Genomic DNA, 27,471 nt, shown 5'->3' with positions numbered 1-27,471 from the left:
TCAGTTACTACATTTTAATTTTTTATTAGATGTATAAACGAAACCTAACATTATGAAAGCTTTATTTATGAAATAATTTATGCGTGTATTATTAAAACATTAGGTTAAAATAGAAAATATTTTTTAATTGTCTATTAAACAAAAATTATATGGATTATGCTAGATAACAACTATTACACTAGTGTTACTACGATATAATAACGTAAAAGCATTTAAATACATTGATAAATGATAATTAAAAATTAATAATACCAATCACAAAATTAATTAATTTTTAAAATCCTTATGATTATTTTAATCCCCCGTCAATTAGATCCTCATGTGTCATTTTAATTTCGCGTCAATTGGATCCTCTTGCATCAGTTAGTCACCGGGATAAGAAGACAGAAGACCCGGATAGAACATTGAACCTGCTCCGAGATACTGAGTTTAACTCGTTGGGCACTTGGGCCAGCAGATAGTTTGGTCTTAAACCTAATTGTTCAAACTTCAAACCCATTTTTTATACGGGTTTTGAGATAATAGAAATTTTAAATAAGTATAATTTCGTCCATACGAGTTTAAAATTTCTATTAAAAAAAAATTATGTTTATAATTTCTTGGTTTTTAATAATTTCATTTTTTTTTTTTTTTGTAAACCATATGGCACATATTATTCTTACATTTAATGTTCAAAAGGGCTCAGCCCATATACATTCTAAAATAAAATATAAATACTTTAAGCTTATAATATTATAATAGATATCTTATAAATATATTTTGTTTTACACCTTATGGTAAATGATAACAAATTACAAATCTTAATACATTTTCTGTATTTTATACAATTTCTATTACTTTATTTTAACAATCATATACTTAAATTTAAAACATTACTTTAGTTCAGTCTATATTACAAAAATGTAAAAAGTTAATTTGTTTTTAACAATGTCATTCCAAAAATTATAAAAAATATTAATAATAATTATTAGCATATGTATTTAATTTTTTTTTTTCATTAAAATATTTCAATGTAGTCAGTCCACATAATTAAGGCTGGTGTTGTATACATAGTAAATCACTGTAATATAATATGTATGTAATGAATTATAAACAAAGGTAGACATAAAACAGTAATAACAAAAATCACTGTATTTTTATTCATAATATGAATTATAAATCAAATTCTTTTTTAATTGACAAGTTATAAGTTTAATATAATTAATTATAAATAATATGTATATAAAATATTTAAACAACATTGACAAATTAATATTCATTTATAATAGGATCTTAAAAATTAAAATATTATCATTACTCAAATATATGAATGCTTGAAGAAGAAAAAAAAATAATAATCTGAATAGTTATAACAACATTTTTTTCATATTTTTTAAGGCCATTTTGGCAGCAGCAACCTTGGCTTCTTTTTTATTCTGACCAAAACCATACATAGCTATGATTTTGTTGTTCAACATGATCTCTAACTTCATCATGGTTCCTAAGCCTTTATTCATTGCTTCAGCAGAAGCATCAGGTTTACTGTAAAATAAATATTAATATAATAATATAATATGCATATATTATTAATTAACTTTTTTGATATTTGAATTATTGTTTTTATAGATAAAACCTAGATAAAAATTTAGAAATTTTATTTAGTAATCTAAATATTATTAGATTTCAAGATGCTCAATGAATATGTGAATATTGTTTCATAATTTTTTTTTTCATATGAAGATTAGTTTTTAGTAAAAATATGTGTCTTGAAGTTATACAACTCATCATTCATTATTATTATGGATGTATTAAATTTTAATTCAATAGTAAATCATGTATGCAATGAAAAATGATTCTGAGTGGAAATGGTCTAGCTATATTAATAAGCTAAGTTATATTTTATTATACTTTATAAATATTGTTGTTAGTAATTAATTTAATCAATAAAAAGTAGTTTTTTGTATGTATTTTTAATGTAGACAGTATATAGTATAATATATTTTTGTAAAAATGCATCGATTTTTTAATTTAATGGTAGTTATAGATAGAAAATTAGATTTAGTTTACACAACAAAAAGATCAAAAATTAAGGTAAGATGGGAATTTTTACATAAATCAAATTTTTAACTTAAAAAAAAATAACAGTAGATATTTGAAATTACTTCACAATTTAAATATTTATATTACCTTTTTCTATATATGGTATAATCAAAATATTTTTATTTATTTGAGCTATTAATATGAATCAGAAATTTTTAAAATAATATTGATTAAAAATTATTTACTGAGTAGAAAAACTTGAAAATTGAATGTAAAGTTTTTTATAAGTTGTACATTTATTTATTACAAAATATTAAAAATCTAGTCACAATAATTTTTTATAAGCATTTCAATTTAAAATGTTGACAAAATTCATCAAAATTGTAAAAAATTGCTATTATGTAATTAAACATTCATAAATACTTTTTATAATTAAATTTTGAAAATTTAATATGAAATTCCTCTTAATTAAATGACAAATAATAGTGTTAATTGTTTTTTTTATAATTTAATAACATTATTTGTGGAAATTTAAATCTAACATATATTAAGAATTTTACTATACGCAGTGAAATAAAATATGTAGAGCAATTTTAAAATATTATCTATTTATAACATGAATTTATTCATACTGTGTTACAGTAAAGTGGTATTGATTAAAAAGTTAATAACAACTAACAACAATATAGTAAGGTATAAATATATATTATTATAAAAATTAGATACTAATAATATAAATTATAATAAATGCAATGATTTTAGAAAAAATTATATCAACCTACTGTGATATTAAATGTTAAATTAATGACTAATAGCTATATATTTTAGTGACAACTAGTCTCCGCTCAGAATCATTTTTCATATACGTTGATATATCATTGAATTCAAATTTAATATATCTATGACAGTGACCCACTCAATACCTAGTATACAGCGGATCGGTTGATAAATTTAAATCTAATAATAATTATTTTTTAGTGAATATATGTTTGAAAAATTGTTTTCAATATTAATATGTAAATTAATATGTTAATAGCCATATTAAAATAAATAATTTCAGTTAATAAATTAAGCAGTACAAACCTGAAATTCGGTTGTAATTTGGTTTCATGTAAAATACGTATAGGATTTTTAGGAACATTGGTACAGAATTCTTCTGCAAAACAAAATTTATTTATAATTAATAATGATGTATAAAACAACATATATATATATTACAATTTAAATAGCATTAGATCTTATTAAATAATATACTGATACTATCAATGTACTAAGCTTTGAAAGCATTTGAATAAGTTAACTTAAATATTTAAGTTTTCAATCAAATTATTTTACATTATGAACATACAATTTGGAAAAAATAATATTATTCAAACAAGATTTATTGCTTATTTATGTATAAATAACATGATATTGTTAATATAATGTAATATATATTAGCTTACTAATTTCATTTTCCAAAAATCTATAGCAAATAGTCCACACAAAATTTAAATCTCTACCACAGTCTAAATAAATTGCAGCAATTAGTGACTCAAACAAATCTCCCAATACTTTTGGTACATCAACAGATTCAGCTGCATAACAATCACTTTCTTCTATGAGATACAAAATCTATAATTAAATAATACATTATACTATTTGTATACTATATCGTATTAAAAAAATTAAATTAAATTTTACTTCTTGGCCAATTTTATGATTGTTTTTTTGTTGATGCTCATAAAAACGATCTATTGCTTCAGTCATTTGAACAGACTTAGCTAAGATAAATCTATGCAGTCCAATTCTTGCGCTCAATGAAGCAAATGTTATGTTATTTACTAATGAAGATCTAATATCAGTTATTTCACCTGGAGTTTTGTGATAGCAGTGTTCTATTATATATGTTGTAATCAAGAAATCTAAAATAATATACAAATTAAATAGATCATTGAAGTTTATTTAGAGATTAAACTTTTAGATTTTAAAAACAAATCATAACTTATAATTAATCTTTTTTTATCAAAAAATATATTGCCTAGCCTTATAAATAAATAATACATAGCTATCAACACGATTTAGAAAGACAACAAAATGCTTATTGAATAAACATTATATATTATATTATAATACTTTGTATAATCCAATAATAACTAACCAAGTATAGCATCACCGAGAAATTCAAGTCTTTGATAACATTCAGTAAACCCAAATTGATAAGTTGGATGGGTTAGAGCCTGAGCTAATAGATGCTTATGTTTAAATGAGTAGCCAATTCTTCGTTCAAGTAGTTCATATCCGGGCAAAATTTTTGAAAAATTGTGACTTTCGAAGATATTTTCAATTGGTTGAGGCTTAAATGCATCAGTGAATTGTTTTGGTATTATACCCAGACCTTGAAGGACCTTAAAACCCACTTCAACTCCACATTTCTAAAATTTAAACAAAATGTGGTTAAAAAGAAAAATAACATATTATTATACACAATACTCACATAAACATAAGTACCAATCAATGACTCTACACAGTCAGCAACCATTTTATCTGAGACTGATTGTTTGTATATAAATAGATCAGACTGTGAATGGCCGATTAGTGGCGTACTATCTTCATCATCACTTTCTGACATTGGCATATCAGACACTTGCTTAAATTTTATGATTTCAATCTCAATTTCCTTCCAAATTTCATCTGATAATATTCCTAAAATTAAAATAAGTGTTAATGTACCATTATTATATTTTCATAAAATACAAATAAAATGCTTTAAAACTAAAAATTAAGAAGGAAAAAACATTCTAATAATTAATAAACTCTTTATTGATAATTAATTAATATTTTACCAGTAATTTGAATGTCTCTAGGAATAATTATCCGATGTAGTACCTCCGATTTAACATGACCCTCCTCAATGATTTCTTTTAATTTTTGAGAAACACCAAAGCATGGAGGTATCCAATCCATGTTTGGATCAAAAACATTTACCTAAATTTTAATTTTAATAAACTTTTTTTTTACAAATTTTCAATCTTAAAATACCATTAAATAAGATCCAAGATTTAAATTCCTGCCAGCATACAACAAATTTCGATTTCCAACTATTTTCATTTTTAATTCAGTAAGAATTCCTTCATTATCTAATGGAAATGCATCAAATAATACCAATGATACAGCAAATTTCAGGAAACTATCACCGTATGTTTCCATGCGCTCATAATTAAACATATCATTAGCAAATGGTGGTGTTATAACCTAGAAAAAAAAAATATATATAAACAATTCATAGTTATAAGAAAAACAGCGAATAAAAAGGAGAAGTTAAATATCTGGTTTTAATAACTAGACTCTAACAAGTCTTCAATTAAGTACAACTAAAACCAGTGACCTAAAAGCATAATTATTTAAAAATTTTCTTTTATTATTTTTCAATACATATAAATATATTTTTTTTCCTAGTAGTAAAAAATAAAAATGCTTAGATAATTAACTTTGATAAACATTTATGAAAGTATATTTAATTTAGTTAGGACTTTTAAGACAGTGATTTTCAACCTCTTCTATTCTACGCCTCCTTTAGAAATTTTCAAGTCTCGCGCCCCCTCTTGTAAATTAAAAATATTGAATATATATAATAAATAATTAAATAACTGCAAATTGTGCTTGGTGATGACAGCTTGTGCCTCTTCAAAAATGTGTACAACCCCCCCCCCCAGTTTAGGAAACACTGTTTAGGAGGTCAAAATTGAAAACGCTCAATACTTGAATTACAAAGTTCTCTTTTAATAGAGCGGCAATTTCAAACTTTAAAAATTAGGTTATGTAAGTATAACAAATATAAAGTACGATGATAAAAATATGATTGTTCTATTATATTTAGCATAAAAACACATAATAAAAACAGTTTTTCGGAATTTATGTTGAGAGAGATATAATTTTAGAGAATTTTACCAAGATGAATTAGAATCCAGTTTTTTTGAATAATTTTTAATGAAAAAAAGGGCTACAAATTTTTAATTAATTTTATATTCTGTGCTATTAAACACATTTATAATACAAATTAACAATGAGTATGGGTTTATATTAAACTGCATTTAATAATTTTAAATAGATTTGTAAGTGCCCAATTTTTATACATGTATTATTCATTAGTTAAAATATTGTTATTACTTTTAAAATATCACTCTGCTTAGGCCCGATTTTTTGTTTTGAAACTTCTTTGGATAATGGACTCAGTGTAGGTGATGTATTGTTTGTTAAATTTAATGTGTTCATCTCAGTCAACACCTTTTTTAGTATATTCTCAATTTCTATCTAAAATAATTCATTTAATTTCATTTAATTCACTCATTCAATCATATATATATATATATAAACATATATTTTAAATTACTAAGCAACATTTAAAAGGCAATATTTCATTATAAAAATATTGTTAAACATTTCTAAAGTTATCCAATAGTGACAAAAATTATTTTGTTTTATTACACATACGATAAATAAAATATTTTTTATACTTACAGCCTATAATGTCTCAATTAATTTAATGTTTATTTTATGATAGAGATAATCTTTAAAACATAAATTTAAAATGTATTGAATCTTTGTAATACTTAAAAAGTATTTACATGCTAATGAGCCTATTTTAAATATGGTTTTTGATTAAAGTAAGTTTTATATAAAATCATATTTTAAACACTGATTTAAAATTGTGTATTAATTAAATAATTAATTATCGTAATACGAGAATTATTTTTACTTAAAATAAATACAATTTTATACTGGCAAAATATTAATTTATTAATGTAATAATAATTATATTGCTATTAATAATTTAAAATAAAAATAAACTTTGAATTTTAAAATATAAAAATAAAAATATAACACAATTTATAAAAAAGATTGTGAAGATAAAAGAAAAAATATTAAAAATAAAGTGTTATTTAAATATGAAATGAAAATACACTTTACTTTTAAAAAATATAAATAGTTAACATTTTGTGATTCAAATATGATATAATATAATATACCAGTGGTTTTCAACCTTTTTGGGTTTACGACTCTTGATTTTGAAGTAAAATATATAACTCCCAAACAAATAATGATAATAATAACAGGAAACATTTTTAGTTTTTAGTGTGGGCACAGCTCCCTTGTTAATAATCAACGACACCCCTGAGACTGCGACACACAGGTTGAAAACCACTGATATACCCTGTTTTGTAATAATTTTTTTATTTCTTAATGTCCAGTTGTTGTAAATCAGTCACTTTAACCTATTTATCTGGTTCCTTGAATGTAATTATAAAAAATTTCTATTATAAATATGAATTATTTATTAAAAAAATGTCAACCTTTTTTAGTTTACACATAGATTAAATAATCAATTGTTCTAAAATGTACTAATATAATAACCATTATTACATCATTAATTATTTTTATAAGTAGATACTTAACATTCAATTTTAAAAATGTTCTATAAAAACTATAAGTAAACACATTTTCTCTAAGTTCTTATATAATATTATTTAATAATAATAAATCATTATGATTTATCTGTGCTAAATCAAGTAAAGCTAAACAAGCGCTAAATCTATGTGTTCTAACTCAATTCTGTCTTATAAGGGTAACCTCAAGCAGTAAACAATTTTTGTCTGGTTCAGATATTAAATTCATTAATGAAATCGATTTTTGTTACTGACAATTTTCCAGCTGAAAAATTGCTTTACCATGTCAATCTGATCAAAATTTATGTTAGGCAGTAGTTAGAATAATAAAATTATGTTCCCAAGAGTGAGACATTTGGAGCGTGTAGCCATTTGTAGCCATTCATTGACACTGTCGTGTGTAGAAGCTCCACTACTTGAGGTAACTCTTATTTGAAATACAGTATAGTTTATTACTTTTATTAAGAGAACGCTGCATCCCTAAGTATTGTCTCTTAATTATGAAAATACAACATTGCAAATTTATGCTTAAAAGAAACAATTGTGTGTTGTTAGTCTTTATATTACTTATTAAAGTGAATAAAATAAATAGTATAAATAGTATAAAGATAAGAACATTATCTTTGTTGAATCGTTAGTTTTTTTTGATATTTTAATTTTAAAGTTGAATATGAAAATTTTTAACTTAAATATTTACCAAGGTCATAACTAGTGAGAGAGTCCAGGGGTTTGGACCCCCCCCCCCCCAAATTTTAAAAGTAGAAACATTTTAGTGGTGTATATAGTTTATTGACTATAAAACAGCATCAATATTAAAAAAAAATGTTGGAGCCCCCAAATTTTTATTCAGTTACAGCCCTTATATTTACATTACTCACATCTTGCTTAAAAGTGAAAATATCTAACTTTCAATTAAAATATCAAAAAACCTAACCTTACTTTAATATTAAGTCAATTCACTCTAATATTAAAGCTAAAAACACACAATTGATTCTATTGCATACAAATTTGATATATCGTATACTTGTTGTATGTTTGTAAGACAGAAAAAACATGTGTAGATGTGGCATCCTCTTATAATAAATAAACTATGCTAGTTTGATCAGAAAAATTTTTTTATTATAGTACATAATACACATAAATCCAATCATTGTAAAATTTTAATATGATTTTAAAATTTTTTCAAAATATGATGGGACTTGGAAGTATTAAACAAATAAAGGTACAAAATCCAGAAAATTTGCATTTCATTCAAAAACAAATAACAATATAACATATTATATTTATATTGTTATATAAAACATAATATGCTTACGAAGTAATAGATGTTGAATTCAATTAATTTTTGAAGAATAATTGGCTCTGGCATTGATTGTATCATTAATCTATTGATTTCTTCAAGGTGTTCCTTATCATATGATGAATATCTACGTTTTTTGCATTCCTAAAATATAACTCAAATTTTGAAATACTGAGAATTTGCTATGAATATAGATCTTTAGACCCATTAATATTCATGAAGGTAACATTTGACTTCTTACATTGAATAATGACAATTAAATTCTAATAAAATCCTAAAATTATGATACAGTAGAACCTCATAAATCTGGACTAATTGGGGCTCTATGTTGTCCGGTTTAAAAAAAAATAACCAAAAAATGTGTATTATAGATTTAACCATTTAACCATTATGATATAGAAATACATATTTAGTATTAAATAAATAATGGATAACATAAATGACAATATGCAATTGGTATTTAATTACAGTATAATTGCAAAAACATCCGGGACATTTGTGAAAACAGCCTTAAACGGCTATCTAGATTAAGCCAAGACTGATCTAATAGGGTCTGAATTAATAAAGTTCTACTATAATGTCGAAATATCATGTCAAATAAATACTATCTTTATATCTACTCAAGCTTTATCTTTAAAAATAAAAATATATAAGATACAAAGAATAGACATATGTTTAGTATTCAAATTAAATACAAGAAGATAGATATCACACATTAATAATTGTTAAACTTTAAAATAGATTTTTATAATATATTAACATTTATCATTAAATTCACTCAATTTCAGAAATTTGAACTTATTAATATTGAGTTCTTTTAAGAAAAAATACCTTTAATAAAGTCATAGAATTGTGCACTTTCTCAAAATCATAAAATATGCAGTGTCATACTCTTTAGGCACATGTTGATTAAACATTTTATAAAAAAAAAGAATTTTATTTGAAAAACTTAAAAATCATTTGAGTTGAAATTTCTAAAAATTTGAATATCATCAAATTAACATTTTATTTGATAGAAGTGATGTTCTTGTGTAGTTTGTAAAATATGAATTTAAATGTTAATGTCATGATTTTTAAATAATGGGCTCACTATAATAAAAAAGTTTAAGACACATAAATTCTGATATTTCTAAAGGTATACAGTGTACACATTAGCCTATGGATCATAAACTGTTTCAATGTCTGTATGTCAATATAGGAAATTGTCAATTAAAGTACTTTAATGATCGGGAATATCATAATGTACATAAACACCCAAAAGAAAGGCCATGCAAAGCAAATAAATAACAATAAAGTATCAAATATTTGTATACCGTTTTATAATTTGATTTTCCATCTGGTGATTTGTACTTCGATTTTGAATTAAACTGCAATATAAGTAACCCTTAGAACTTAAAAATAATCAATAATATCTATATGTACATAGTAGATAATAAAAAAATAATTCACTGATAATAATTTAATATTAAATTATTATTTAATTAAATAAATAATATTTGTTTAAAAAATGGTAAGTAATGTATTATTGGAAAATATTTAATTATTAAATAAAATCTACAACAACTTATTAACTCTGATGAATTGTTTTTTAGACTTCTATAAAACATCATTTGAAAGTGCTTAGGACCTAAACATCAAAAGTAGGGTGGCCAGACGTCTTGTATTAAATGAGAAAGTACCATAATTCAAGTCTGTTCTGTTGTCCCGATATAAGCATTCGGGACGCTAAATTATCCAGTTTTTTTAAAAATATGTTGTTTTTCATATAATGTATACAAATATGTAAAGAAAATTATGTAAAATTAAAAATATAATCTTCATCAATCTGTATTATATGTCAATAAAAGTATAATTATTTTCAAAATAATGTGATTTTTGCTATATTATTATGATAACCGATTTGTAATGGGTCACAGCCCACATAGAGGTGATGATGACCACGACGTCAGGAAACTAATAAATAGTTCAAACACCATTTAAATCATATTAATCTATATTATTAATAATTAATACTAATAAATACTAAAACATATTTATAACTTGTAAAATTGTGATCCAAAATGTTTATTCATAATATAAAAATTAACGCCCCATATTTTTGTATTTTATAACTAAAGCATTATAAAATACATCTGACCACTTAAATATATCATAACATTTGATTAGGGCCTGAAATTAACTGAAAAATATAAATATATATTGAAATACTAATTAGTTATTAAATTACTAACCTCATTTAAACTGGATGAATTTATATTTTGATCATTCTAAAATAAATATTCACTTTGTTAATAAACAATAAATACATGAGTAGATTTATAAGTATAATTATAGAAAGTATAGAATAGATATGTATTTTTACTCACAATATTATCGTTACTCTTGGATTTATTTACAGCGTACATAAATGTATGATAATTTAGAACATCTAACATTGTTGTGTTTTTTTGCCTTTCAATATCAATAGGAAAATTGTTTGAATTCCACTCACCAATCATATTATTGCCATGAGAGTTTTCTATGTATTTTAATGTTTCACTAATTGGCAATAAAATATTTTTCTTTTTGCCTTCATGAAAACCATTGAAATCTTCAATCTTTACTGTATCTTCTGCTAACAAAATAATAATAAAAACATGAATTAAATAAAATAATTAATATTATATTTAACTTACTGTTTGTATCGTCTTCTACTTCAATGTTACATATAGAATTAATTTTTACAAGAAGATCTTCGGCCAATAATAATTTATCTAATCGATATAATATAGTTGGCAGCATTAAAGCTTTTAACCAATAAACTGATGGAAATTTATGCCAAGTACAAAATTCTGGTATAAGTATTTCTATGTATTCACTTCGTTTATCAACTTTTCCAGTAGAAATTCTAAAAACAAATATAAATATTATTTATATTTAAAAAATTCTTTATTATTATAATAATATTACCTGGGAATTAAATAATTTATTTTTGATACACCCAATGATTTAACTTTTATCATAGGTTGATTTTTATGAGTAATATGAATGCTATACTTGTCACTAAAGTATGTTGCATATGTATCATACTCAGAAGTCGGAAAAGAACTTTCAGGTGTCATATCCGAATAAACATCAGTGACAATATATCTCTAAATATTATAAATATAAAAACCAACAAGTGTTATCAATAATGTTGAAAATTATAATTCGTTTAAACAATACAAATAAGTTTTAGATTGATTTTATATTGTACTAGTTGATCCATACAGCATTGCCTGTGACAAATAAAATAAAGACAGTGCATTTATACTGTCTTAACATTAAATACAATTATAATGACTATTACAAATTACAAGTTATGCATTGTCAACAGTTATATCCATTAAACTTTAGTCGATTAGTCGAACAATTAGAAACTGTTGAGTATGTACTACTCAAGCCTGTTTGAATGAAATAATTGATCAATGGGAAACAAAACTGGCAATCAATTGAAAATGCTATCCGACCAAGACAAACTGTACGTGGATTTGAATCTTGCTATGTTCAATTACAATGTCAATTATGATTATAACCTTAATAAAGGGTTGTTTAAAAAAAAAATGGACAAGTTATGTAAATTTTGCGTGCAATAAGCAACAATACTCAGTGCATGAAAGACAGCAAATTATGAAACGCTATCCTAAGAGACTTACATACTATACATTTCAGCATTCAAAACCGAATACTAGGTGAAGTGACAACGTATAAGTCCATCGACAATGTGATGAATCAGAGCGATGTTGTCAAATATCCAGGATACCTTGAATTCACACGATTTGCCAGGTATACCACAGTACATATTTTTAACTTTAAAAATTGGTGTGCCTATCATTTTTCTCCAAAGTATCAATCGACCAAGACTTTGTAACGGTACAAGACTTTCTATAAAAAAATATGATGAACAATGTTGTTGAAGTTAAAATTTTGAATCAAAAATTCATAGGGGAAGATGTACTATTGCCATGTATTCTAATGATCCCAACAGATACACTATTTGAATTCAAACGTTTGCAGTTTTGTTACTCGCTTTTATAATGACCATCAATAAAGCACAAGGACAATCGCTATAGATGTATGGGCCAGATTTGGAGAATATACATGCTTCTCACACGGATAACTATACGTGGCCAACTCACGCGTCGAAAAACCTTTGATTTATTTGTATACGCGCCAGATCAATAAACAAAAAATATCTACAGGCACTAGATTAAATTAATTAAAATTATTTTCAATAAAACAACAAAAGTATAATGAATTTTGGAGTTCATTATATTTTCTATCTTCTGAGATCGCAGCAATACACAACCAGGCCAGCTGTAGTTATAAATATATATAAATATGTAATAATAGTTAAAAGTTAAATATTTTAAAAGAAATAATATATTATACTTATTCACTAATATTAAGATTGATTTGCCTAAAATATTTGAATTTATAAATGAGTTTAAAATAATTTGGAGCTGTAATATCTATTTGAATTTAAATAATACTCTTTCATAATTAATTTTCAAGTTACGCAATAATTTTATAATGTCAAAGATTTTCTGATCATCAGACATAATATACAGATATATCACTTTTTTATGGACATATAATAAGTATAACTAGTCCGACACCACCCTTAATAATCCAACAATTTCTTTTCACTTTTTCTTAACCATAGATGAAAATAAATCTTGTTTAGCACCCTCTCAACATTTTGGATTTATTTTATAAGAAACCTATGAATGGTAATTAACCTAAATGGTATTTTACCATTTTTATATGGGTTACAACTAATAGTAAAAATATTATTACTTGTATTGGTACTATGTTTCTGTACCACGGTGAAATCACATTAGGTATTTCAAGATATTCTTCATAAAATTTAGAATTTCTTTGTTCCATTGTAGGTTCTTCTGTTTCAACAAATTTGTCTATATTGATAACATTCCAATCCAATTTATAAATATTTTCTAAAATACAAAAATATTAAACCATTTTTTTTAAAATAATAATAATATATATATATTATATTAAATATCAAACCTGCAAAAGAAATAGGAACTACTAAGTATGAATTATCTTCATTATTATAATTTCTTGCAATAAAATCTTTTATACCCAATACATCCACAAATAATTTATTATGGAAATTTTCTAGTTTCTTATGACTTGTATGGTCAAGATTCATTATTTTAACATTTACCATTATGCTAACATTAACATTACCAAAAGGTAAAAATATAGGAAAATTTGATACCTGTATTAGGGATAAAAACAATAATTGTTAATAAAATTATTTAAAATTATAATGAATATTGGCAATTTAATTTTTATGTATTTAGGATTTTAAACTCAGAGAAAAATGAAGAATTTGTTAGTAATACATTTTTTTTTAGACATTAGGTATTACATATTTATTTAATTCTAGTAGATAAAAAATATTGGTGAGCAATATCTAGTATAATGTACATTTTTTGTAAAACAAATTAAACTAATAATTTAGCAAGCACTACATCTCATTTTTTTATTTACATATATTTTCTAGAATAAAGATTTAAATAATTAAATAAATAAATACAGAATATTATTAAATAACTTAAAAATAATCATAAATAACTTTAGTGCAGAAATATTTAATTAAAAAGATGGGAAAATGGATAACACTCTACTATATAGTAAGTGTCAAGTAGGTCACTGTAATGGATGTGTTAAATTTGAATTTAATGATACACAGTATAAAAAATATGATTCTTACCAAAGAGGTCAGTCAGCCTATATCACTAAGTATATTTCATATGTTTTTTGATATTTTTACTAAAGTAATTTATTTTACTATTGGTATTACAATAGGTTGATTTATTTTTTGCCAAAATCATTGCATTTATTAATATGTTATTAATATTAAATAAAGGCTTCAATATCACAGGTTATTAGCCTAGAGCAGTGATTTTCAACCCTTTTTTTTATTAATGTCATCTTCTTTTAGCTATTAGAATTAAACACTGTGTCACGCTAATATCAAAATAATAAACAATCTTAACTATATATTTTAGAATTATTATTTTATTAAAAAAATAAATACAGTACGCAGAAAAATAATAAGTATATACTTTATTTGAGTTGCTGGATTTAATATACGTTGACACTTTAAACTGGTAAATAAAAAAATATAAGAGCAAAAATAATAATGATTTGTATGCATTTAATGGGAAATTTGACCTTGGAGGAGATTTGGTGTCACCCTTCAGCTGGGTATATGTTACCCTTTAACGACATGTCACTCTGGTTGACAGCCACTAGTTTAGAGTATTTAAGATTTAAATAAGTAAATAAAAATAGAAAAATACTGTTTATGGTGATTCTTAAAGATAAGGATATTAGATTTATACAATGATAGAAATAATTTTTAGATAGGTTTTAATTAAAAATATAATGATTTTTATGACGTTGTTTTCATTTAAAACTTCTTGTAACTTCATGTTGCTTCCCCCCTTCTCCTGTATGGTGATAAAATGTTTTTATGTTTATTCGGATATTGCTGGTTTGTTGTCAAAAATTATTCATAGTAAAAGGGAAGTATAATAAACAGGAATCAGAGAATTGTTGATGTATAATTAGATATTTGCTTTTGGCTAGTATGAAAAGTAGTGCATTGACTTTTAACAGCGGAAAATTTAAAATCCATTTTAAGTGAACAATTTTAGAGTATATTGAGTGAATTTTGTGATATTTCTATTGTCGTTTTGGTGTTATGTCATTTTATTGCATTATATGAGAAGGAAATCAGCAAATAATAAGTGTTTTGTAAGTTTAAGTATATTTTTAAAAATATCAACGATAGCTAATACAAATATTGATACACTAATATAGTATATAGTACTATTATAATACTGCTGTATAATTTCCAATTTGGGTTTTTGAGACACTAAGGGGACAAGTGTATTTTGGGTAATTGATTTAGAATATTTATAGATATTGGCCAATTGTCAGTAGTGCTGTATTTGGTAAGGACTTATCATTATACGATGTATTGTGAATTGTGATTATGTATTTTCCAGTAATACTATTTGTTTAAAATAATAGGGATATCATAATTTTTTTTTTATGAGACTCATAGAGATTATAACTGCAAGTATTTAATATTTTAATTTAATTTAATATTTAATGATAATATGAACCTATGTACAGTGTACACTGTTTTAGAGTATTTAAAGTGAAGTATTATTTACTCAAAATGTAGTATAATAAATGCAATGTTTTCAGAAGAAAATAGTTGTACCTACTATAATATTTAAGAAAAAATAAATGATTTTAATAGCATATTGTGAAATATACTTGATACAGATAAGTACCATGGTACTGGCGTTTACGTTCAGAATCGTTTTTCTTAATTAATGATATATTATAGATTAACACATTCATACTGATGTCCCACTGGACACCTAATACCCTTAGCAGAGTTGGGCAAAATATTATCTAGATAATTATTTGAAGGATTTTTTTTTTAATTATTTGAATAAAATGTATTTAAATAATGCTTATATAAAATAAAAATATATTGCAGGATGATTTATATTTATTTTTATTCTATTTTATAGCAAGTGATTATTTTATTACAAATTACTCATTATTTCAAAAAGTATTGATGTTTTTGAAAATAAATTTTTACGTGGTTTCTAGTTGTTAACCATTTTAATTTCACATATTCTAAAGTAGAATATTATATTATTATTTTTATTATTTTTTTTTCATTAAATAAGTAAAATCCATAACATCAATTTAATGAAAAAAAAAAAAATAATAAAAATAATAATATAGTTATATTCTGCTTTAGGATATGTAAAATTAGAACGGTTAAAAACTAGAAACTACGTAAAAATATATTATCAAAAACATTAATACTTTTTGAAATAATGAGTAGTTTGTAATAAAATAATCACTTGATATAGCATAGAATAAAAATAAATATGAATCATCCTATAATATATTTGTATTTTATATAAGTATTATGTTTTAAAATTCTTCAAATAAATTTTTATTCGAATAATCATATTTTAAAATTTTTTGAATAAAATATTATCAAACAACAATTTCTTTTCAAATGATTTTTGATATTTTGTTTACATTCAAAAATTAATAACTATTTTTATCGTTTACGATAAGTAAGTCATTAGTGTTTCTATTTAAATACAATTTTAGCTATAAAAAATGTTAATTCCAAATGCATTTAAAATAAAAGTGTGCCTATGTATTTTTAATGATTTTATACACATTTAAGAACATCGTTTTTGAATGTGGAATCTTGAATTAAATTTTTTAAATAGCTCAAAAAGAGTCAAAATATTTTGAAAATGTCATGTATTACGAGCACAAACATGTTCAATGAGGATTATCTTCTTGAAGATTAAATAAAAATAAAATATTGGATAAATGTCAAATATTGTTAAATATTTTAGCTATAAACTATATTGATTTATAAGTAGTTAGTTTACTTCTATAACTTAAAAATAAATTGTGGGTAACTTACTTGTGGTAATTTATTAGAAGTTAAAATTCCAAATTCTTTATTTAACTTTAATAATTTATCAAATGTTTCATATTTACATTCTTCCAGTTGGATATAATCAGGAACACAATGTAGAACGTGTAAATATGATGGTTTATTTACTTGTGGATAAGATCCGTGTAAGTGTGTTGGACTCTATACAATATTCATAATTTTATTAACCTCAATATAATATGAAAAATATAATAACTTACTTCAATATGCACCATCCTCTTCATTTTATTAGTTCCTGCTTTTAATTTATAATTACTTGCTTCAATATCTGTCTCATCCCAATGTGGAAACCATTTTAAATCATTAAATATAGCATTATTTTTAATGCTTATAGGCAACAAATATTCATCTAATGCTCCAACCTTATACAATTCAATGCATGCATTAAATGCTGCACTTTTTTTAGCATTTTTTTTATTTGCACAAAATATTCCCTGTAAAAAACAATAATGAACATATGATTAATTATAATAACTTATGTATTTATACAAAACTATTACGTCAATGGAAGTCTTAATAACACTATTGATTGGCAATTTTAGTTTGTATTTTTTAAACTTGTTATTATTCTGGGCAATATACCATTCTGGAGTTAAATCTGTAAATCTATCTTGAGGTAAAGAAAAACAATACCTATAAATCATTCCAACAAAAAAATATATTGATATATTAATACTAATCTACTATAATTTTAAGAAAATATAAGGATACTTTTTAAAGGTATTTTTTATAGCATATTAGCATCATATTTTAACTTTTGATCAAAAAACTATGTAAGGAAAATGATTATATTTTAAAATGAGGTACCTATTAATAATACTTATAGCAGCATCATGAGTTAATGTAGCACATTTAGTTTTAAAAACTTCTGTCATATTTTCATCATTATTTTCATCGTCAATGTCATTATCTACTAATATCTAAAATAAAAAAAATATCAGTAAAATATTATTTCTTTCCAAAATTAATGACTTGTAGGAAATTTTTTAGTATACTTTAACAATTTCTTCTTCCATTTTATTATAATCAGATTGAGTTTTTTGAAATTTCACCTGATTTGGCACCATAACAATAAATTTACTTTCAGCAGAACGAGCTCTTCCTTTAGATTGTATATAAGAAGGAAAATTTTTAGGAGAATCATATCTAATGACATAATTGCAAGTTTGTATATCAACACCTTCCTCTAATACTTCTGATGTTATGAGAACATTAATAATGTTATCGTTAAACCTAAAAAAAAAAAAAAAATTAAACGATTATGAATATTATATAGTTTAGGTAGGATAATTTTGTAATACATATATATGGGGTGTCCCACAAAGATCTGACAAATGAAATAACTTTTGTTCTAAGCAATATTTAAAAAAAAATTTAGATAGTAAAAACATTTATTTAAGTCTAGTGGCTGATTTTTTACAAGTTTTTTAAATATTAATATTCTTGTTCAGTAAATTACGATCTAGTTTATGTAAAACAATAAAAAAATAGTTAGATTGCACCTATTTAAAAATGTTCATATAAAATATTTTAAAATAAAAATTATATTTTTTGAAATTATAATGCTTCTAACATACACTAGATTGTAATTAACCTGACGAGAATATTGATATTTAAAAAAATTGTAAAAAATCAGCCACTTGACTTAAATAAATGTTTTTACTATCTAAATTTTTTTTTAAATCAGATTTACAAATTGGCTATTTGAATATTTTGGAAATTTTTTAATCAATTTTTAAGTTTTTTATTTTTGGTATAAAAATATAAAAATAAAAAATGTATATTAAAAATGTAATGCAAGTGACTATGAATTATATTTAAAAGACATTTTATAAAAATATTGATTAGAGCAAAAGTGATTGCATTATTTCATTTGACAGATCTCCGTGGGACACCCATATTATAATATATTGATTATAAAATACTTCTTAATAATATCATTATTTTGTTGTTTTTTATACACCATTTCTTTACAATCAGGACTAAATATTCCTCTTGCACCAACTATAAACTCGCATATAATATTTTTTTGATTATATTCATGAATAAAATCCTGTTAGAGAAATCAAAACATAAATTGATTAATTATTAAAATTAATAATAAATTATTTTGCTTTATTCTAATATACCTTGATATAATGGTATAACAATTTAGCAGTTGTTCGGCGATCAACAAATATTAAACAAGTATCAATGACTTTTATAGTAGATAAAAGTTCCATTAATTTTTTTAGTTTTGGAGATGTATTGTTTAATGTAATTGAATGACCTTTGTGAATAGATGAGTGTTTATTCATAAAGTCAAATATCATTTTTCGAATTATAGTTAATTCTGATAATACCAAAGACATAATAGTGAGATTTTTCTTATCAGTACATGTTTTTTTTTTTTTTTCAATTTCAACCAAAAAATGCCAAGTTGCTAAATATGCAATATATGCTCCTCCATCTCGAAGATTTACCTAATAAACAATTTTGTTCATCATTTCTTAAAAAAAAAACTTTAAAAATTTACCTCTATATCAAGAAAATAATTTGCAAAATTCTTTGAAGGACTTTTTTGAATATCCAAATAATATACTTCATTATTTTCTTTAATTGGTTCAATTTTTGCAGGAGCCTGAAATTTTCTTAGAAGATATTCGATTGTTGATATTCTTTTAGTGACAGCGTTCATTTCATCTTCCAAAGTATACTCATCATATAAACTTATAAACTCTTCTGGGCGTGCTGAAAAACTGCCATTCTTGTCATTAATTATTTAGAATTATATTTTTAATAGCTTTGTTTTTAATAATTACATTTGAATATTTTCATCATATTTAGTCTTTATAGTAGCATTAAATGTAAGTTGCAATTTGGTTAATTCTTCTTTGACATTTTTGGTATTTGAGTTAATCAAAGTAGCAGTGAGTCCAAGAATATGAGGACATTCATCTTTATTTAAATTGGAATCATGAAGTACTTGCATTATCTGATTTATATAATAGATAAACAATAAAAATAATAAATATATTTTAATTTAATTATTTGTGTTATGTATATTACAAATTGAATTAATGTTTTGGTCAATATAATAACAAAAATGTGCAGTAGGAGCCATACCAAGGTCATTAAGTTACATTTAATTTCCATTTCCCCAACTCGACAACCTAACGTATTTTACATGGACAGACGATGCACTGATGCAGATTGAGCTGCACACTAGTTGATGTATATTTGTTACATAACTCGATTAAATTTTAGGAGTATAATAACAATTGTCGTGTTTTTATGTTTTTAAAATTTAGTTTTTTTTTTATAATAAATACAGTTTACAGATACTGTATTAAAATGAATTAATTATTATACATTTTCACTATTATATGTATATTAATTTATGTGGTGTGCGCACACCTAGGCACGAGCCGTTGCTATCATTAAGTACAATGTAATTTAAAGCAAAAACATAAATAAAATATTAATTATTAAATCAATATTTATACTATTACTACATTTTGATAAATTCCACAAATTCTAATATTAATTATGAAAATTGTTTGTATTACCCATGTTCACATACAAGAATTAACATTGTAAAATTATTAAGTTAACATAGAAATTATATATATATATATATATATTTCAACATGTCTTAAGACTTGTACAAGTAACAAATTGCTATAAACAGGACACTCAAGTACATACATTTTCATACTATATCATACAACAATTTGTTTCAAAATAAAAGTATTTAGAATTATTACATTTTATATGCATATTTATGTCGTATTTTTCATAATTAATAATCATGCATTTAAAATTTGCATTTTCATCATTATTTTACATTGTATGTAATGTAATGTAGTACATACATTCTTTTTGAATAAGTTACCTTACGTAAAGAAACTTTTAAACGTTTTTACTTATATTTTATGTGTGTGTTTAAAATTGATGAATCGAATTATTTGCAATGGTAATTTAAAAGAATATGTAAAATTCAAATTTAAATACTTATAATTTTGTATTTTTGCTAAATAGTTATTTGCTGAAAGTTCTTTAAATAAAAAAAATTTTGTATTTTTATGCATTACCCTTAGTAAATTTTTTGATGAACCTGTAAATGGTGCGAAAATTAAAATTTAGAAAGATTAAGGTCAATAAAAGATCAAGTGTTGCATCAAGTTAATGACCAATACCTATCAAATTGATAGTTAAAAGAGGAATGATCAGTATATACAAGTAACTAATTTGAAAATTTTCTTCAGAATACCAGAAGACAATAAATAAGTTAAGAACATTATTAAGTCATAACTTAAAATTCTTAATACTTATAAAACAAAGAAACAATTTTATAATAATTTAAAATAATATTGTGTAGGTATGAAGGTAGCATATTAAGATACAACTTAATTTTATTATATCAATAGATTAGGTTATGTCAGCTATGTCAGCTACACATTTATTTCATACTAAGTAGGATTAGTAAACAAAATTGTATTTTGCTTATTTAGCCATTTTTATTTTTTTTTTCACTTTTACATTTATTTAAATTACTTTTTTAGATTTTTTTCCTGTTTTAGTAAAATATGTTGTATCTGAAATATTTAAAAGATTAATATTTATTTTTAAATTATAATGTCAGTGAAAATGAATCAAATTGGTTTAAATAAAATGTTACGTAATAATCAAAAAAATTAAAATTAATATGATCCGTATAAGAAATTACATGTTGTAGACTTTTACTACTATTTGAAAATTTTTTATTTATTCGTTGGTCTAAAAGAGTGAAACACAACAATATTTTAATACACCATAAACCAGAAGAAATAATTGAAGTTCACTAACTAAAAATTGTACAAATTTAGTCCATTATTTACAGTTTACAGAGTAACTAAATATATATAAATGCATGATTCTAACGTAAATGATCTTAATTCAATTGTGAAAAGTAAAATAAAAATAAATATTCTCTCTATACATTTAAATATTTATATAAATATCATACCTACTTATTATAATAAATTAAAAATAACAAAAAAAAGATCTGATAAGTAGTTCCAGAGTTAACCCTGTACAAAGATTTTCATTTCACATTTATAGTTAGATATATACCGTGTGTTCCAGAAAACAGGGTACACTTTATCACTCATTACCCTTTAAATAGTTTTCAATTCTGTTTGCGAGACGTTAAACTAGACTAATGGATCATAAATTCCTATGACTTACAGTTTTTTTAACTCATGTATTTTTATTTCATATAATAATTATTTAAGAGTTATAAATTTGTATTTACATATTATGCACTTTCCTAGCAATAATTGAAATACATTTGTATATATATTTTTTTAAATTAATTTTTTGTATTGCCTGCAAAGTATTCTGTTCAATATTCTTTTTCCAGTTAATACTTTAAGTTTGACATGTCTGCATTACAGTGATTTACTCCTCAATTACAAAGAATATTAAATACCTACTATACTAGCGCCGGCGAGAGAACGCTTTTGGGCGGCGACCAAAATTCGTCCGATCTCGCGCATTCCCACCACTTAACCTTCCCGAACGCTGGCCGCCGTCAACGCCGTCGTGGTAGAGTGGGAGAAATGTGGGTACGAAACCGCGGAGCTCCGTCATTTGGATGCGCCAACGAAAAGCGTTCTCTCGCCGGCGCGAGTATACCAATAGAGTGATTACCTTATTTTCCAATTTTTAATTTTTTTTTTTTTAATTAATTTTTACCAATTTTTATGTGTAACAGTACAATTATTTACTAAAATATTATTAAATTAGATGAATAAAACAAAATTAGTAATCAAATAATAAGCTTTTGACAATATATTGTTATTAATATTTAAGCATTTTTTTTTTTTTAGGAATTTTTTAATGTTTTTTTGAACTACAACATCCCAACTTTAATAATTTGTAAAATATAGTAAATAATTATCAAAATTTAAGTCAGGTAACATAATTTGACTTGAATTATAAATTATAAGTTGAATTAAAAAGTAAATTTAAGGGAATTGGAAGCGATGATTTTCTGTCTTTGTCCAACACACACGCAAGATAGGATTATAGACGTGTTCTATTTCCAACGTACCGATTGATATAATGAAGCGATAAGAATTCTGAATACAGATTTGAGTTCGTTACCAAGTCTTCATGAGATCGATTATCCCACATTTTTGATATTTTGATTTTTACTACTCCAAAAATTGAAATATATCAATTTTTTAATTACTCTTTTTTAATATAACGTTTTTCAGATTTTGAAAGGATAAAATCATAAATGTCAAAAAATCGCTTCATTATATCAATCAGTGCGTTGGAAATAGAACATGTCTATAATCCTATATTGCATGTGTTAGATAAAGACAATAAATCATCGCTTCCAATTCCCTTAATAAATTCAACATATTATGAATACATGCAACATACATACTTTAATACCTAAACACCTAATATTAAAGTTTTGATACTATATTTAAGAGTTCCTAAATTAACTTACTTGTTTAAATGGATGCAATGCTACAGCGTGATGACATTCATCAAATATAATAAGATTAGCATCCTTGATTTGCATGTAACCATGATTCAGATTGTTCAAATAAATCTGAGCAGTCATAACCAAAATCTAAAAAAAAAAAAAATTTTAAAATTTTAATTTATTTGGATTAACTAATGAAATAATAATATAAATACAAAAATACAACTATTTAATAAAATTGACCAACCCAATTTTGTGTAAAGTAACAAATTAATTTGTTTCACTCAAAATCTAAAAATGTATGATTAAAAACATACCAAACAATAATCATAACTCATAGTACTAAAATAATTAAATGTAATTAATATAATTATTATTGAGCATTAAATTATGTATTTATTCACTTTAAAATTATAATATCAATAAAACCTCTAAAAGAAGATCTAGATTATTTTCTTACTTTTAAGTTTGATAATAAGTAAATTTACTATAATATTAAAGCCTACAACTTCAAATGGATTTTGCTGACCATAAATTTACTAGTTGTATGTTAGAAAGATGGACACAACACATACTACATACAGGTATGACATTCTCTTAATTATATAGTATTAAAGCTAAAACAATTTTTTTTTATACATATTGTTTTATAAATAAAATATTGTCTCAACTGATTTGACCAATCTACATTTTTTTTTAAAAGATCTTTGTCTTAGAGGTAACTTGATGATATATTATAAGTGCCACTTCTAATTAGTTCATACATATTAATTATCATGGTACTTACGTGACAGTTTTCTAATATTCCATTCCAATGGTTTTGAGACCAAAAGTCGACATTCATATCCCCACTAAATGTTCCAATATTCCATGGTAAATGCTTTCTTAAGTTATTTGCTTGTTGCATAACAAGTGGTACAGATTGGACAATAAAAAATGTCCATTTTCTTCCAAGACCCATTGGTCTAGAAATAGTTTTAAATATTGTATATATGTGCCTTATTTAAAAAATATAATTTGTATATATACTTAGTTAAACAGTCTCCCATATTTTTAACAAGCATTGTAGCTATATATGTTTTGCCACTTCCAGTAGGTAGGTATAAAATTGTGTTAGATTTTTTTGCATCTTCTAAAAGCTCAAGTTGATATTTTCGAGGCACTATATCTGAATTACCCTTTAAAAATAGTTGAATATACAATTATTATAATTAAATATGGCAAGTTTTTCATTTTTCCTTTTCTTAATGCAAAAAACTGTTTTATAGGTACTATGTAATATGTTCAGATAAAATTGCTAATTAAAATTATACGGAATTGAAAAGTAAAAAAAAATAAATATAAAAATATAAAATTTATGTTACAATTTTATAATAAATTTAAGTTATTGCCGATACGTTGTTAAACTAAGCAAACTGTGTGTAACCAAAATTATACACTGTAGTTAACTTTATAAATAATACTACTAATATGTTTTTATTTTGTACATAATTTTATGTATTATTACTATGAGAATCGGAATTTCTAAGAAAGTTTCATATTTCAAACTTAATTGAACAGAAATATATGTAGAATATTTTATCAAATTTAAACGTTTTCATATGTTTTATGCGCATTAACGTATAGTATATTTAGTTAACAAATAAACAAAACAAAATTTCCATTTTTAAAGAAATTACTTTTATACTATCTTTATATGGTATTTGATATAATAGCTTAAATTTTTTTTGAATATTATTTCATAAATCATAAATATGTAAGCAAAAAATTGTCGTTTTATCTATGTAAACAATTAAATGTTGAAATTCATTTAGATAATCACTGACAACTTTTAAGAGTAACTATTAAATATAAAGACAAGAAATTTAATTTAATTTTCCACAATTTTTTAATTTACTTAATTCATACTTTAAATATTATTTCAAAAAAGATATGATTTGATATATATTTAAATATAGGTAGTTTTGCAAATTATTATAATGTGATTATATTTTATATTTCAATGTATAAAATGGATAGTGCGTAAACTAATAATAAGTATATTACCTTTGGCGGTTTGTCCATTTTTGAATTTGAATTAAGAAACGGGAAATCTTTAACACAAAGTATAATTAAACTAAAAATGTGTACATTTAAATATTTAATATCATTTAATTATAATAGATACTGTATATCTTAACATTATACTTTATTCAAAAATAATATAATAAAGTTATCTAGGTAAAAGTTCTTAACTGGTGGTCCGTGGACACTTAGGGGGTGTGTTTATGATTACTCAATGGTTCATGGAATATATTTTATTATATACTCTATTCACTTTTAGAAGCAATCCGAGCGGCTGACTTCTGTGCATAGGCATGGATTGTTTTGTGTTTATGTTACTGGTGGTTGATTAAGTAAAGGAAACAGTTATGTATGTAACCACCGAAAAAAATTGATCACAGTCTGGGTCGCTTCTAAATGTGAATGGAATATAATTTCAACTAATAATTAAACATATATAGTTTTTAGTAGAAACGAGTATATTTAAATAATTAATTCAACTTGTATTTATTTTATTACAATAAAAGCTTTTTAAATTAACATCAAAATATTAAAATTAAAATTAATATTTTTTTTTTTTTTGTGGTAGGCTGTACTTTTTATTTTAAAGTAGTCTAAAATACAGTTAAGGTTAAGAACTCCAGATCTATGAAATACAAACAATTACAGTGAGCTTTAAAATAATTATTTTTAAATTTATATTAATTGTTTAATTGAACACTCTTTAAGTAGAACAAAAAAATCTCATTGATTTGAAATTATGATGTATAATACTTAAATATACCATTTAAAAAAATGTTAAAAATCAAAATTTAATAAATTCATTATTAGACAAGAAAATAAAATATCTATATATAAAAGTCATTATGTTATAATTAATAATAATTTATGAATAATATGTGTAATTATATTTAGGTAGAAGTTTCCTTTAAAAAATGTTAAATCAATTAAACTAATAAGATTTGTACTCAAATATTGTATTGAATTTTATGTTTTAATAGCACTTGGTTCATAACATTCACCCGAATCATAATGAAAATTAATTACACAACAAAATTTACCACAAGTTAAAACAGAAGAATCCAAACACCATCTACAACGCCATAATAACTGTAGTAAATTCCGTGTTATATAAATTAAGTTATAGAGTACAAATGTAGTATATAGTTTTGAAATTAAAGATTAAACTTTTGATGATCATATCATGCCATCGCAGGTCAATTGATATATTAATCGACGAATTACTGAATAAGTAAATAACGAGTTTATTCCAGTTTTCCGGCTGAGAAACGGATACGGTAGTCACTAGTTCGCAAAATGGAATAATGTTTGAAATAATACCTATTATGATTTTACTTTTTTAGTGTACTATTTCACATGGTTATGATAAGTTCTAACCAAAACATAACACATTTGTACCACCATAGAAGCACATAATTTCGTGATAGAACCATAACCACCACTGATAACCATAGACCTTATACTATCTAGTATAAGGTCTATGCTGATAACACTCATAAAGTGATAACAGTTAAACAGTATTATCGAAAGCAAGGGATATATTATTATTTATTATTATAACAAAACGAAAAAAAATTATTTTCAATTTTCGTACATTGTTGTATATGTATATGTACATATGTACATAGTACAT

The 27,471-nt window shown here is 23.5% G+C and overlaps 1 protein-coding gene across 6 annotated transcripts; it reads right to left on the bottom strand.

Annotated features, from left to right (window-relative positions):
* Positions 1–798: 798 nt before the first annotated feature.
* On the bottom strand, positions 799–27,172 carry LOC132919912 (endoribonuclease Dicer-like). 6 transcript variants are annotated; one of them, XM_060981840.1, is made up of 31 exons: positions 26,879–27,172; positions 25,821–25,867; positions 24,804–24,952; positions 24,562–24,739; positions 23,796–23,921; positions 20,113–20,285; positions 19,827–20,049; positions 19,441–19,773; positions 19,237–19,364; positions 18,307–18,544; positions 18,119–18,231; positions 17,812–17,944; positions 17,512–17,745; positions 17,279–17,452; positions 13,795–14,008; positions 13,564–13,721; positions 11,695–11,876; positions 11,421–11,632; positions 11,112–11,359; positions 10,977–11,012; positions 10,059–10,112; positions 8,761–8,889; positions 6,169–6,312; positions 5,041–5,253; positions 4,845–4,986; positions 4,496–4,704; positions 4,160–4,433; positions 3,703–3,923; positions 3,465–3,633; positions 3,103–3,175; positions 799–1,521 (listed from the first exon to the last, which is right to left on the bottom strand). In XM_060981840.1, exons 2-31 carry the CDS (start codon positions 25,836–25,838, stop codon positions 1,347–1,349), a joined length of 5,073 nt encoding a protein of 1,690 aa, XP_060837823.1. In that variant the 5' UTR covers positions 25,839–25,867; positions 26,879–27,172; the 3' UTR covers positions 799–1,346. The 6 variants fall into 6 exon arrangements, with proteins under 6 accessions (XP_060837823.1, XP_060837824.1, XP_060837825.1 ...); XM_060981841.1 differs by having other exon boundaries at positions 11,112–11,356; positions 26,879–27,171; XM_060981842.1 differs by lacking the exon at positions 10,059–10,112.
* Positions 27,173–27,471: the final 299 nt, after the last annotated feature.

This window comes from Rhopalosiphum padi, chromosome 2, assembly GCF_020882245.1.
Source record: "Rhopalosiphum padi isolate XX-2018 chromosome 2, ASM2088224v1, whole genome shotgun sequence".
Classification (NCBI taxonomy): domain Eukaryota; kingdom Metazoa; phylum Arthropoda; class Insecta; order Hemiptera; family Aphididae; genus Rhopalosiphum; species Rhopalosiphum padi.
This window is presented reverse-complemented; position numbering and strand designations above follow the sequence as displayed.